The sequence below is a fragment of the Montipora capricornis genome, chromosome 12 (genome assembly GCF_036669925.1).
Source record: "Montipora capricornis isolate CH-2021 chromosome 12, ASM3666992v2, whole genome shotgun sequence".
NCBI classification, from domain to species: domain Eukaryota; kingdom Metazoa; phylum Cnidaria; class Anthozoa; order Scleractinia; family Acroporidae; genus Montipora; species Montipora capricornis.
Genome location: NC_090894.1, coordinates 6,741,387 through 6,755,806, shown reverse-complemented (window position 1 = coordinate 6,755,806; position 14,420 = coordinate 6,741,387). Strand labels below are relative to the sequence as shown.

The 14,420-nt window shown below is 36.4% G+C and overlaps 2 protein-coding genes across 2 annotated transcripts; both read left to right on the top strand.

Annotated features, from left to right (window-relative positions):
- The first annotated feature begins 501 nt into the window (after positions 1-501).
- LOC138025382 (uncharacterized) lies at positions 502-1,362 on the top strand. The gene has a single exon (XM_068872599.1). It carries the CDS (start codon positions 502-504, stop codon positions 1,360-1,362), a length of 861 nt encoding a protein of 286 aa, XP_068728700.1.
- A 548-nt stretch (positions 1,363-1,910) lies between these two features.
- Positions 1,911-2,744, top strand: LOC138025381 (uncharacterized). The gene has a single exon (XM_068872598.1). The coding sequence runs from the start codon at positions 1,911-1,913 to the stop codon at positions 2,742-2,744; it is 834 nt and encodes a 277-aa protein (XP_068728699.1).
- Positions 2,745-14,420: the final 11,676 nt, after the last annotated feature.

Sequence of the window (14,420 nt, the reverse complement as noted above, 5' to 3'; positions counted from 1 at the left end):
CTCTCGTATGACAAACAAACTAACCGATGGATCGCAGAGTATCCGTGGATTAAAGATCCGATGGATCTACCAGATAATCGTAAAGTTGCATTAGCAATGCTCGCCTCTACTGAAAGGAGACTCGCAAAGACTCCGGTACATGCTACAGTGTACGACAATCAAGTCAAGGATATGGTGAACAGAGAAGTAGCACACAAACTTTCTAAAGACGAGATAGACAATTACAAAGGCCCCGTACACTACATCTCCCATCATGAGGTTCTGAAACCAGATTCCAAATCGACCCCTGTGAGGATAGTCTTCAATAGTAGCGCGAACTACATGGGCCATGTCATGAATGACTACTAGGCCAAAGGACCAGATCTTCTCAACAATTTGCTTGGAGTACTAATACGATTTCGAGAAAACGAAGTAGCATTCATGGGAGACATCAGCAAAATGTACCATACCGTCAAAACAACTTTGATTGATCAACACACGCACAGATTCTTGTGGCGAAATATGGACGTGTCGAAGGAACCGGATACTTACGTTATACAAAGAGTATCTTTCGGAGATAAGCCTTCGGGGACGATCGCAACATTGGCACTTCGCAAGACAGCCGAAATGGGGAGTCAAGATTATCCCGTCGCAGCGAAGATCATACAAAGTAATACGTATATGGATGATATAATCGAAAGTACAAAGGACCTGCAAACAGCAAAGAAGGTTACCGAAGATATAGAGAAACTGATTAGCAAAGGAGGATTCAAACTCAAAGAATGGATATTATCACACAGCGCGGAGAGTCGAGAGGAGACATTCGTACCAAACGAACCAAATGTTTTCTCCGAAAAGGTACTTGGAGTGATATGGGACCCAGACCACGATCAATTACGCTTTAAGACGAAGTTGAATCTGTACCTAAAGAAGAAGAAACACCGCAAAACTCAAAATGTTACACAACATGTGGAAAACCAGAACTTCCCACCGCAATTTACCAAGCGAATGATATTGTCACAAATAAACAGCATATACGACCCTCTTGGACTCGCAGGACCCTTTACCGTTCGAGCTAAAATCTTAATGCGACGCTTATGGACAAGCAATGAGAAACTAGACTGGGATGATCCAATCCCCGAAGAGAATAGACACCAATGGTTGATATTCTTTAATGAATTACCCGAGATGAATCATGTCAGATTTAAGAGATGCATGAAACCGTCAGACGCAGTTGGTGATCCATCTCTTGTCATCTTCAGCGATGCCTCGAATGACGCTTACGGATCCTGTGCTTATGCAAAGTGGCCACGACAAGGTGGAGGATTTGCAAGTAGCCTGATTGTATCTAAAAATCGTCTTGCCCTCTGGGGATATATGTAATAAGTGGTCGTGGGGAGGAATGGGTGGAAATGAGCTACAGTAAAGGAGACGTCATACTTCTCCCATACCAACATCGATTATCCAAACTCAAGAGAAAATGAGGGGACAGAGAGGGAGGCTCAGGGTGTTGGCCGGGATATGTTATGTCCACGAAAGTTATTTTTAGACCAGCGGAAGTCTTTGTTCTAGCGGACGTCTGTCTTCTGAGACGTCCGCATGCAGTCTTGCCTCGCTCTCAGGTTCTTAGTGAAAAGAGAGGTTGGCTTGCATGCGGACGTCTCGGAAGACTTCCGCTCGTCTAAAAATAACTTTCGTGGACATGACCTATCCCAAAGACTGGACCGGGAGCCTCCCTCTCTGTCCTCTCATTTTCTCTTGCCAAACTCTATTCAAGACACGTTCATGAGAAAGGGCACCACGGTGTTTTGACTACCGCCAGCAAAATTCGCTCAAAGTTCTGGATAACTAAGTTACTCAAACTAGTTAAATCCATCAAGTTCAACTGTATTGTGTGCAAAAGATTAGACAAGAAACTGTCAGAACAAGTAATGAGAAATCTTCCTATAGAAAGGCTTAAACCAGCTCCTCCATGGTATTCCACATCCATTGACTTATTTGGTCCTTTCACAATTCGTGATGAAGTTAAGAAACGAACCACATCTAAAGCGTATGGCGTCATCTTCACTTGTTTAGCAACGAGAGCTGTTCACCTGGACCTGGCACCAGACTACAGTACAGAGAAGTTTTTGATGGTACTGAGGAAATTTGCGTCATTGAGGGGATATCCACGTAAGATATATTCTGACAACGGTCCACAGCTCGTCGCAGCTAATCGAGCATTACAAAGTGTCACAAAGTCATGGGAAAGGGAACAATTGAAGAGCTTTGGAGTTATGGAGGGATTTCAATGGAACTTTACACCTGCTGATGCACCATGGCAAAATGGAGCATCAGAATCTCTTATTAAATCTGTTAAGAGAGCGCTTACAGCCATTATTGGAGAAAGTATTCTGACATTCTCCGAACTTCAAACTGTATTCTACGAAGTCGCCAACCCCGTTAACGAAAGGCCTATAGGCAGACACCCAACATCACCCGACGATGGCTCATATTTATGCCCGAATGACCTTCTGTTAGGCAGATCAACCACGCGAGAACCTAGTGGTCCTTTCAAGGAATCTACAACTCCCAAACACCGTTTTGAATTTATCCAACATATAATAGATGGCTTCTGGAAGAAATGGACCAGAACATATTTTCCAGATTTAATTGTGAAGCAAAAATGGCATACAGCCCACCGTAGTAGTATAGGAGTTGGGGGTATGAGATCATTTTGTAAAAATGCTCTCATCCCAACCCAACTCATACTACTTTCCATTTAATGGCTTCCATCGATGGTTTCCATCACATGGGCGTGGCCAAATGGGTGTGGTCGCATGGGCGTGGTCATTTTCGGTCTCGTATTCTTGGAAATCTATATGTTTTATATTTCTGCGAATCTATGCCGTAGCGTGGCAGAATGGATTTTATGGTGTCCGTATGCATAACTTGTCATGCCATTGTTATGTATGTACCGCTTATCGTCGAAGCAAGATAATGACACTTTATTAAGTTCATAGCTTCCGATTTGATGCAAGTTGCTTCTGATGGTTTTCATGGTATGATGCATTTGCTTGTTGTTGAATAATACGTTTTTATAATTTGCATGAGTGATGTTCTTCTTGATAATATTTTTCTTGATTCCCTTTGCTGTCTTTCCGCCTTTGTCATTGTCTTTCATATATGAATACATTTTCGATCTCAATCCGACGAATTCGGTTATTGGTATACCTGCTGCCTCGTCTTTGAATTTACCGATTACTTTTTTGTTTGTCTTGTCGAAATATTGTGAATCTTCGGGATAATCACTGTTGTCGAATTTGTCTTTATCATTCCAAAAGTCTTGATACGCATCATTAGTTTCAATTTCATAGGTCAAGCTGTCTGTGTCTGTGAATAATAATTTCGCTCTGCTGCCGTATTTTTGTTTGATATAATTGTAGTGGAAATCATACATTAGTGTCTTACTAAGATCTAGGATACACATACCCACATATGCCGGCCTGTTTAGGGTTAGTGTTTCTTTGATTTTATGCACTGCCACTAGATTTTCATTAAAGATCTTGCTACTGACATATGTTGGTTTAGCAGCCATTTTTGACAGTTTGTTTTCATCAGTTACCAATCTGACATCTACTCGCTTTCTAATATTTTCCATTGTTTTTCCAAATACACTGTTATTCATAAGCTTGAAGAAGTCTTTCTCAAAAGCATTTTTGGCATTGGTTCTCTTCTGCGTATTGAAATCGATATATTGCTTTAACCATGCGGATTGATTGAACTCTAGTACTCGATGGACTTTAGTTATTTTCAAACCAAGATCGGTGTACAATTGTAGGTTCCTATAATGAAGAACATACTTTTCTTTGTTGCTTAATGTAGGTATCAGTTTATGAACTAAGCCAGTTGACACTTTGAATTTATTAGCTATTTCTTGGCAATAATTAGAAAGCATATCTTTGTTGACTTTGACCTTTTCGGCTGCTAGTGGATAATCATTATGCAGATCGTGTAATTCTTTGGGATATTCCAAATCAACTTCTAATATCAAACCTTTATTGCTATCTTCTTTATACTCGGATAAGTCTATTTTGTCAATTTGTTTTTTAGTCATCCATCTGAATCCGCCAGTTGGCAGATATTGTGACATAGCCCAACCATACAGATTGTTAGCATCTAGATACATTATATACTTTGAGGGCGCCTTCTCATCATACGTTTTCATGTATCTATTATTAGCTTTGCCGTATCGATTTGCTATGTATGATGTACCACCACGCATGCCCTTTTCGATGAATTGAAACATATCAATGTCAGTCATAAGCTCCAATTTAATGTCAGTCATCTTTAACATAGCATCCCAGGAAAGCCCAGGACTGGTAAAATAATGACATGGGTCTAATTTGTAGTATTGCAGGCAGGTCTTTCGGAAGTTTTCAAATACATCAGCTAACAAAAGGATGTCTGATTTGAGGTACAAGTCATGATACTCACCCATGTTTTTGAGATTAAAAGTGTTCCATACATTTTGAGCATGTTTGTATTGATCACCTGAGATATGCTCATCATTTAATATACTGTAAAATTCTTCTTTTTGTGGCAGCGTTTCATTGAATTTTTCAAAACTGTCCATAAAGTCATATGGGTATACTCCCTTCTTGCTCATCAAATCAAGTTTTTCGTTTTTGAATTTTTGTGAAGTATATATTAATGCTTCTTTTGGTAGGTTGCTCACTAGTTTATCAAGACTTGAGCTCATGAATTGAAAACTATCAATAAAGGTCAGATGATTACCAAGCATGAAAGCCATATACTTTTCCATGTTGTTTGGTATGGCATTGATATTCATTTGACATGTTTCACCTTTCTTGTTTGTGTATGTATGCTTTTTGACTGTCTCACCAATTTCTTGCATTATAAAATGACTGTCATACCCCGGAGATTGTGAAACATGACTGGTATTTTCTCAGTTATCCGAAAGTTAAGATTGCAATCTTGGTGAGCTGATCCTCTGTATTTACCTGTGATATGGCAATGGTCTCTAACTCTCACATCATTTTCATTGTATTTCTTATTGCAGATATGACATTCATCAGCTTTTTGGAATTTTTCTTCATCATCTTTAGTCATTCTCAATGGTTTATTGAAATATTTTTTCATAATCTTCTTGCAGTATTTGACTTCATCCAGCATGGCTTCCATAAATTTGTAAACAGCTTTTTCACCTCTATAAATTTGTACTGGTTTTGTGTATTTATCATCATAACAACACACAACCTTATATCCATAACCACAGTCTGTGTGTCTCTGATAAGCCTCTGTGTATGATTTATCATCATTGGGTTGGCATCCATGTATTTTTTCAGTTATGGCTTCAAAATCTGCATATATTACAAATGGAACGGGTATTTGTTTGTGGGCATTATTGAATTTTAGTATGTTGTCATCTTTTGTTGGCATTTTAATTGCTTGTGCTCCATTTACTTGTATGCAGTTTTCTTTATGATCAGTTAATACTCTTTCAGAGCTGAAGCATTGAAGACAATACATGCAAAAATGTTTTCTCTCTTTGTGCTTTGTTTGATTGTACATAAACTTGTTGAAATCTTTGATTAATACATAGTGCTTGTTTTCATTTTCTGTTATAAGAAGCAGATTCATACAATCTTCATACTTTTCTTTTGACACATGAATGGGATATTTTTGTTTTTCTTCATAACCAAACACATTGATGTTGATTGCATTATGTTTTTCTATTTTGTTGTACTGTTTGGTAGTGACTGGAAATTCAATTCCTGAATAATTTAATTTTTTAATGAATGCTTTATCTGATTTTTTTATTCTTTGGGGATTTTTGTCTTGAGGATTAAGATGTCGAATATGGCACCATCTAAAACATTCATTGTCACTGTTTTTTATGTTTATTAAACTTTGAGAACTGTTTCTGAGTTCATTTGGTAGTTTAATGTATGATGATCCTTTCATTGGTTCGTATTTTACCACATTGATATAATGATTTTCAACAGATTGAATAGTCCAACCAGATCCTTCTGAAATCCAAACTGCAATCTTGTTTAGTATGACTTGTTTTGACAAAGATAAAGCTAGTTCAATTTGTGTGTCATTTGTTATTGTTTGGGGTTGACTGTTGAAATACGCTGTTTTCATAATTTTTTCTTCTCGCCCTGTTTGCTTTTCAAATGTTACTCTAAGTGTTTCAACAAACTTTAGACCTTTCATTGATTTTAATATTTTTTTGATATGTATGGCAACAGCCTTTCTTGTATTTTGCAGTTGCATAAGTGGGTCTTTGCTGTTTTTTATGTTGATTTCATAAGACTTTGTGAAACCTTTTAAAGCTTTGTTCGTTTCTTGTATTATGGTCCTTGGTGATGGAACGGGTTGTTTTTTGGTTCTTGGAGCTGCCACTGGAGCAAAACGCTTTGTCCTTGGAGCAGCCACAGGTCTGTATCCATCTCGGAACTCTGGTGGAGGTGGAATTATGTTGTCCTCATAATCTTGCACCATTTGCCGCACACTCTTGCGAGGTGTTGGTATTGGTCTTCTAGTCCTCGGTGCTGGAATTGGTTTTGTTAAATTTTTTATTATTTGGATTAAATCCGATTTGCTTAGATTTTCTAAACTTGCATGATTCATAATATTACTTGAGATATTATTTTTCATACTCTATATATTATAACAAGTAACATCTTTTTAAATGTCTTTTGAGTTGAAACCAACCGTGGCTCGATTGATTTCAACTGTGAAAAATTTGGCAAACTATATATTTATTGGTTTTCCAATTCATGAATTCTCATATGCAGTTTATGATATACAGTTTTCAAATGCTGATGTTTTCCCCTCATGGCATAATTTTTGCCATTGTTGCATATGACACAATACCATTCAGTTTCTCGGCCATATTTGTTTTTGTGATCTTGAATCTCTTTGTCAGTGAATTGTTTCTTTGGACCTCGTTTTGAAGTTTCCATATTATATACAGAGACATTATTCTTTTATATGGTTTTAATCAGAATCATCTTCAGAATCATCTTCAGATTCATTTGGTTTGTATTTGCTGAAAGCTTGTTTTATCTGTTGCAACATGTCGTCGTTTATGTCATCGGGATCCATTACAAAGATTTTTTTTCCATCTGTTACCATGACCATTAATTTTTTATTGAAATGCACCAATTTCAATTTAACGGGTGGATGAATGACAGACAACACATCGGAATAAATCAAATCTTCCAAAAAGACTTTCAACGAAGGATCACGAATTACATGGGACATTAAAGCATTGAATAATGATTTTGAGTTCATACTATATGTTTAGATTTTATTCTTATATATTTTGCGCTTGTATCAATTTCAATGGTGCCAAAAATTTACGGTATCTTTGAAACTCTCTGAACAAAAAATCCATTTTGGCATCCATGTTATGAAACATTCTCTTGATTTCTCTTTCCGGTCCTTTTGTTTTCAATGCACGATACAACAATGGCATCCCTTTTGTTCGCACGTAATGCATGTAAGCCGCGTTATTCACTATCACGTCACAAATCATTTCTGTGACTACTTTTCTGACAACCATGGTTTCTATTATTTGGCTTCCTTTGAAGGTCATATAATTATTACTTACACAGATTCATCACTGTCTTGTGACGACTCAGATTCTTGCGAACTTGAGCAGCTTTCTTCAGATATACTTTCTTGCGATGGCGTCCAATCGGAATCTGAACCAGAGTCCTGATCGCTCTCATAATAGAAACCAAACTTTTCTTCATTTTCGAACTTGTCCATATATACATGTACTATATATTATTTTCTTATATATTTATCAAGGTGCGTTTAAACATAGCCAAAAACGATTCATATGTTTTCAATGTCTTTCAATGGTATCCAACTATTGAAATCATCGCTGTATCCCTTCCATTTCACTAGAGCTTGTTTCTTTTTATGGTCCCTCCGAATTACTTTATCAATACGAAAAATATCCTGTTTAGCTTTCAATAATTCAGGTTCATAAAAACTCCCTTGAATATCTTCACCTCTTAGATCTTTTATCTTGTAAGTTATTGGATTGGTGTATTGAATTTTATCAACTGTAAACACTTCTTCAGTCCAATTTGGTGTATAACCCTTGTCGAACACATTCCGTTTATACTTAGATATTCGAACCTTATCACCAACCTTGAATTTTGGTTTTTGTTTTAATGTTTCTGTATCACCATATAGATTGAAGTAAACTATACCTTTATTCCTCTTATTAGATGCTTCAACAGGTGTCATCTTTATGCTTGAATGTTTTGTATTATTATACTGTTTTACTAGTTTGGGCAGCATGTCTAAATACTGTGTATTACCTTGAACAGTGAACTGTTTCCACATTTTGGATTTAATTGTTCTATTCCACCTTTCAACCACTGAGGATTTCTCCTCATTCTCGGTTGAATACATAAGTATCCCATTTTTGTCTAATAAGTCCTTCAAGTGTTTGTTATAGAACTCCTTTCCCTTATCAACCCACAGATATTGTGGTTTTCTACCTTCCTTGAATATTGATTTGAATGCTTCAGTAACGGATTCACCTTTCTTGTCCTTCAATGGGACAATCCAACCGTATTTGCTGAAGACATCGATGACCATAAGAAGATATCGGTAACCTTTATTCCATTTACTAAACTGTTGCATTTCAACTAGATCACTTGCCCATATTTCATCAATATGATTTACGATTACACGCCGCCGAGTAAAGTTGCGTCTTATGGATGCATGTAATTCATCTGCTAATTTTTCTTGCCAGTTTTCTTTACCCGACGGCTTTTTCCGTTTTTTGAAACTCCAAGACCTAGTTTCTGCTTTGTATTGATAACATTTCTTGCCAACCAATGCCCCCATTGTCTTTCATTATACGGTACGTTGTCTAAAGCTTGAACCATTTTCCTATCTGCTTTGTTTTTACATTTCCTGTCATCCTTGCAGACGGAATAATCAACATCGTGTTGCATTGCTATTGCATCAGTTTTGCCAGTGGGCATATCATATATTTCCAATATTTGACCAGTTTTTGGGTCATACTTCAGTTGATTTTCTAAATCATTATAAGGTCCTGTGTAATGATGCCCAGGTAATGTCCATCCGCCTTTTGGTTTCGGTAATTTACCAATAGCTTTGTGAATGTCAACAGCACCGCCATCAAGATCTTTCCTATTGGTTGTGTATTTCTTTTTGGGTCTTACTTTCGTTGACAATTGATTGAGAGCTTCTGATCCCACTTTATGAAGTAGAGGATTCATTTTTCTCAAACCATAATCGATTGCTTTTTTCTGCAATCTTGGGTCTCTCATTAATTCGGAACCATAATATCTTCCCATTTCAACTGCTTTTTTGCCAAGATAAGGTACTCCTTTAGTTAAAAAATAATTCTGTTCCTGTATTAGCAATATCACCAAATAAGCCCGCTCCCAACGGGCTGTTTAGTTTCCCTGTTTTTTAACAAATTTGGTCTTTGTAATACCACATTCAGCACAAGTGCAAAAGAACATTAGTCTACCATTTTTAGCTGTTTTGTAACCTGAAGGTTCAACACATTCAGTCACTTTCTTTTGTTTAACACAATATGATTTCATAATACATATAAGTTAGATATTTCTGAAATAATATTCGATAAATCTCTCATTTTTCATTGTATCATTTATGTCGAATACTTGTAATAAATCATAATACGAATTACCCTTATTCATTTCATTCAGAAAGTATAAACAGAAATACCCACAAGTTGTTGTTTGTATGTTTTGTATCTGATTGTTTTGATGTAACAAAGTCAGATTTTTCTTTTTGGCGTGATTTACAATCTCTTGAAAAGGTGGCATACCAAACGAATCAAAATAATTTATTACATTATCCTTAACATAAGTGGCTACCCAGTGAGATCCTGACATATAAGCTGGTTCCAGATTGTAAATAAATAACGCCTGTTTATGGTTATGTGGAACTTTTTCATCTCTTGACAGTACATCATTGATCGGAATGTTTAAATATTTGCACCATTTTTTCAGATCGTGGTTGGACATAGGTATTTTTTTGTGAAATTTTGGTTTCACAATATTGCCCCCAAAATGGGTATGCCATTGAATGGACTGTTTTTTCCCAATAGTAACCCTTTTCCTTTTTTGGTTGAGGATGTTTTTTTTTTTCTACCATTACCAGTCACATATGGCGGATAACTGTAAAATGGAGGGGGCATTCCAATTCTAGGTGCTCCTTCACCATGCAATCTTGGTCTACCTACCCTCGGTGCTCCTTTCCCTGTAAACAGCTTTTTCACCAGATTAACAGCCATAGGAATTCCAACGGAAGCCAACAGAGTTCCTAGAAATCCACCTGATTGTGTTTTAGTCGGTGTTATTTTAACGCCAGATCCTGTTTGAGCCGCATTCATTATGTCTCTTTGCTGTTTGGTTGTAAACATATTCAGATATGGCATCAGTTGATTGATTGCATTGAAAGGTATCATCATGGGTAATGGCATAGCACCACCTTTTTGACCAGATCCTAACAATTTTTTAGCTCCGGCTTCTGCTAAACCACCAAGAGCACTCAACCCAAGGGTTTTACCAATTGCTGGAAGAGCTCTCATACCAAGTGACAATACGGTGCTCAAAAGACTTCCGCCTACTTGTTTTCTGATATTGGTCTTGGCAAGCTTAATGTCCATTCCTTTGTTCAATTGTCCATTTTTTTGCAATCGTTTTTTCACCATTGCTGGAACATAAAGAGTGTCGTTTCCATTAAGAGAATCATTTGTCAGTCTTAGAACAATTGTTTCCCTTTTATGGTAAGCATTACTCAGATTCTTTTTTTGATTATCTGACAGTCTTACGTTTATTTGATGAAGTTCAGTCATATAATATATGTTACATAATTCCAGTCACAAAACATATACAAATAAATATGTGTCATTCATGGGATTAAACTATAACCAATTCATTACCCACCTTGTCAATAACAACCGACTCTTCGTACAATACAACTGCATGGACATTGAAATCTGCTGCACTATTGGCACTTATTTTATACCTGAAAATCAACTGTTTAGGGTCTCTTGTTACTTTCTCTGCTTGATATGAGAGATCAAAATAGATCAGTGAATACAGGCTGTTATAATTGGCAAGATTCAACTGGGTTCCGGTGTTGTAATCATTTTTTCGCATTGCATAAGACATGAGATCATTGAATATTCTCACTTTGCTTTCACTGTCATATTCTGTTTCTGGGTAGAAAACACCATTGCCATATTCGAGTCTGCATGTTGTTAAATAACTGTTTGCGTTTGCTTCATTCAGTTTGAAGGTATCAAGTATATATGGATTTTGAGTTGCAACTCTGGTTTTAGCCCGTTGTAGATAAACAAAAATTGCTTTGACATTGTCAATACTGGAAGAAATCTGAAAAAAACCACTGACTCTAGCAGGTGCTGACACTGCATATAGTTCACGCTGATATGTCCATTTGTGTTCTTTCATGAAAGAGCTTACAAATTTGTCGTACATACTGTCTTTTGGTGTTAATTTTGGAACCCATAGTAGAAATCTGTTCAAAACTACTCTGCCGGCATCTGTTCCTGCTGCCATATTGATGAGTTCATTGTCGTTCTGGAGATTCAAATTGAATTGTAACTGCATAGGAACCAACATTTTATCCTGCAACTCTTCAAAAAAACTGTAACGATTGAGAGGTATGATCAAATTCACATTTTTTGCTCCTCCCGTTCCATCATTGTTGGTAGCTTGTGTAAGCACTTTTCTAGATTCATATCCTGAATTAGTATTGGCTGTCGTACCATCTGTGTCTAAATACCAAAAACTGTTTTTACCGACTGATCTGCTGTAATCATCAGAATATTCCAACAGATTCTTCACAAAAGTGACCTTATGTAGATTGTCAGTATCATAAACAATTTTCCCAGCACTTTTAATCATCATATGTGCAATCAATGAATGAGATCCGTTTATCACCGTTATTCTATCGGCTGCTGCATAACCAGCTCCATCTGCTATTTTTTGTAACTGGAATTGAACCTCGAAATAAGCATTGTACCAATCATAGAAAGAACTCCGGTCGTTGATGGTGAATCTATAACCGTTCTTTTCTTGATGTTGATTATTTCCAGGGGCTCTAATTACATCATCAAGTTGGAAACGCACCAACTCATTTCTTTGCAATAATTCACTTGTTCTAAAAGCCATTTATACTATTGTATTATATAATTTTGCTGTCATGTTATTTATTTGAAAAATCTACGCCTTCTTCCAGAACCGGAGATCAATCTATTTAGTATCATGTCAGCGCTTTCATCTTGCTGTTTCTGTTCAATGGGCAAGGATGGAACAATTGCTTTTTGTGTTGGTGTTGTGGCTCCTTTTCTCAAATTTGCTAATTTTTTCATTATTAGGTCTCCTGACTTTTCTGCCACCGTCTTGCCAATTTTATCACCTGCATGGGAAACCCCTGATTCTAATGCCTTCTTGGCTAATGGCTTGGCGAATTTCTTGAAAACAGATGATGCCACACTCTTTAACGGTTTGAAAATGTTGTCTAAGATAAGCCCAGACCCTTTGTGTTGAAATACAAATTTACCAAGTTTTGGATGGTAAAACCTCTTAAATTCATACGGTTTCATTATACTGTTACATTAGATACTTTTTAAAATCAGCGAAAAAGACGTATCCGCTCCATTTAGATCCACTAATCTTCTTTTTCCATCTGTTATCATGATTCTGATTGATGAAATTGTAGTTTTGTTCACAGGATTAAATGTAACTCTTTGTGGTTCGAGGGTGAAGGAGTAACTTGGTTTTAGTACACTAGTTGAGAATGAATAAATGATGTCTGTTTCTTCGCCGTCAACTAAACTTTCGTTTACCAAATCGCAATGAATATTGAGTACGTCTGTGTCTTGACTGAGATTTGGCACTCTTGGTCCAATATGCGTTCCACTTGCTAATATCTTTTTATCAAAACCGATCAGGTCATTAAAATTACTTGCTCTTAAATCAAGTTGGTAATTTGCAGCTAATGTAACCGTGACTCTGAATGTTGTTTCGTTGAATTCAAGAGTCATCGGATACGTATCACCAGTTTTCGTCACATTTTTAATATGTCTGTCAAAGTCCGTATAATTCCATACCCCAGCTGGAAAGGTAATGTCCTTAAAAGTTGAACCATTATCGGAGCTGTATTTGATTAATTGATTTTTGTACCCAGCATTGACATTGAACCAAGTGAATGACATGTTAATGACTCTGTTAAGACCGATAACGTAGTGCTTATTATTGTCTAGAGTTACAGGTCTGGTGAAATTTGTTGCAAAATCTTCTGGTTTATTGTTCCCTTGATTTTTCACACTGTAAGATGATAAAACTATCTCTCGTTCCATTATGTGATTAGGTTACATTAAATTTTGAAATATTGTTTGTATAATTTACCATATTGTGATTTGTTAATTGTTGTCATTTTCAATAATGTGTCCAATATAGAAACACCCATATTTCGCATGTCAATGCTTGTATTGCCAGCCAATATCTCACCAATGATTAAATCCAATTTTTTATGAGTTCTTTCGGTTTGTTGAAAAATATCACATTACCACCTTTCTGTTTTTTCCTGCCAGAACCTTTCATTGTTTCCATTTTATTTTGATAATGTTTTATGTATTCATTCAGAGTTTTCATAGCGCGATCCACTCTTTTGTTTTCCTCTTGCCTATCAGCTTCCGTTATATTCCCACTTTTGTATTGCTTTGTAACGTTTCCTTTGTAGGCTTTCAATTGATTTCTTTTAAATTTAGCCGCATTGACAATCTTATTGAGATATTTTTTGTTTTTTCGTTCAGTCATTTCTTGTTGATTTATTACCTTTTCAACAGAATCATAATTTGGTATACCAAGATCACCTAATATCTCATTTTCCATATCTTCTTCATCCATTCCATAATCGATCGCATCGTCATCATCATATTCTGGTGGTAATTCTGGTTCTTCAGGAAAGTACTTAGGATCAACATACATCTCTTTTTTTCCTTCCAGAAGATCTTGTAAAGATTCGTCATATGTTGGCGGTTTTGGCACCAGTTGTTTTTCTTGCTGTGGCAAAACAGGTTGTTCAAATAGATCACCAAGATTCATATCTGGAACTTCATCCTCTATATCAATGCCGTAATCAGGAACTTCTCCTTTCTTCAGTGGTCGTTTTTTCCTTGGCAACCTTAAAGCCTGATTACTATCAATAACATCATCTAATTTGCTTGTGATTGGTTGGAATACTTTTGAAAATCCCTGTTGACTGGTCTTCTGATCAATATCATGCTTTGTAATTGCATTATGGACATAATTGATCTTGTCCCCTAATTCAGATTTACTCTTTGCGAGTTCTTTCCACTTGAGTAAACTCATTTA

Bases quoted from the DNA above. Each gene is read 5' to 3' on its own strand.
- LOC138025382 (XM_068872599.1), top strand. From the start codon at position 502: ATGGACGTGTCGAAGGAACCGGATACTTACGTTATACAAAGAGTATCT.
- LOC138025381 (XM_068872598.1), top strand. From the start codon at position 1,911: ATGAGAAATCTTCCTATAGAAAGGCTTAAACCAGCTCCTCCATGGTAT.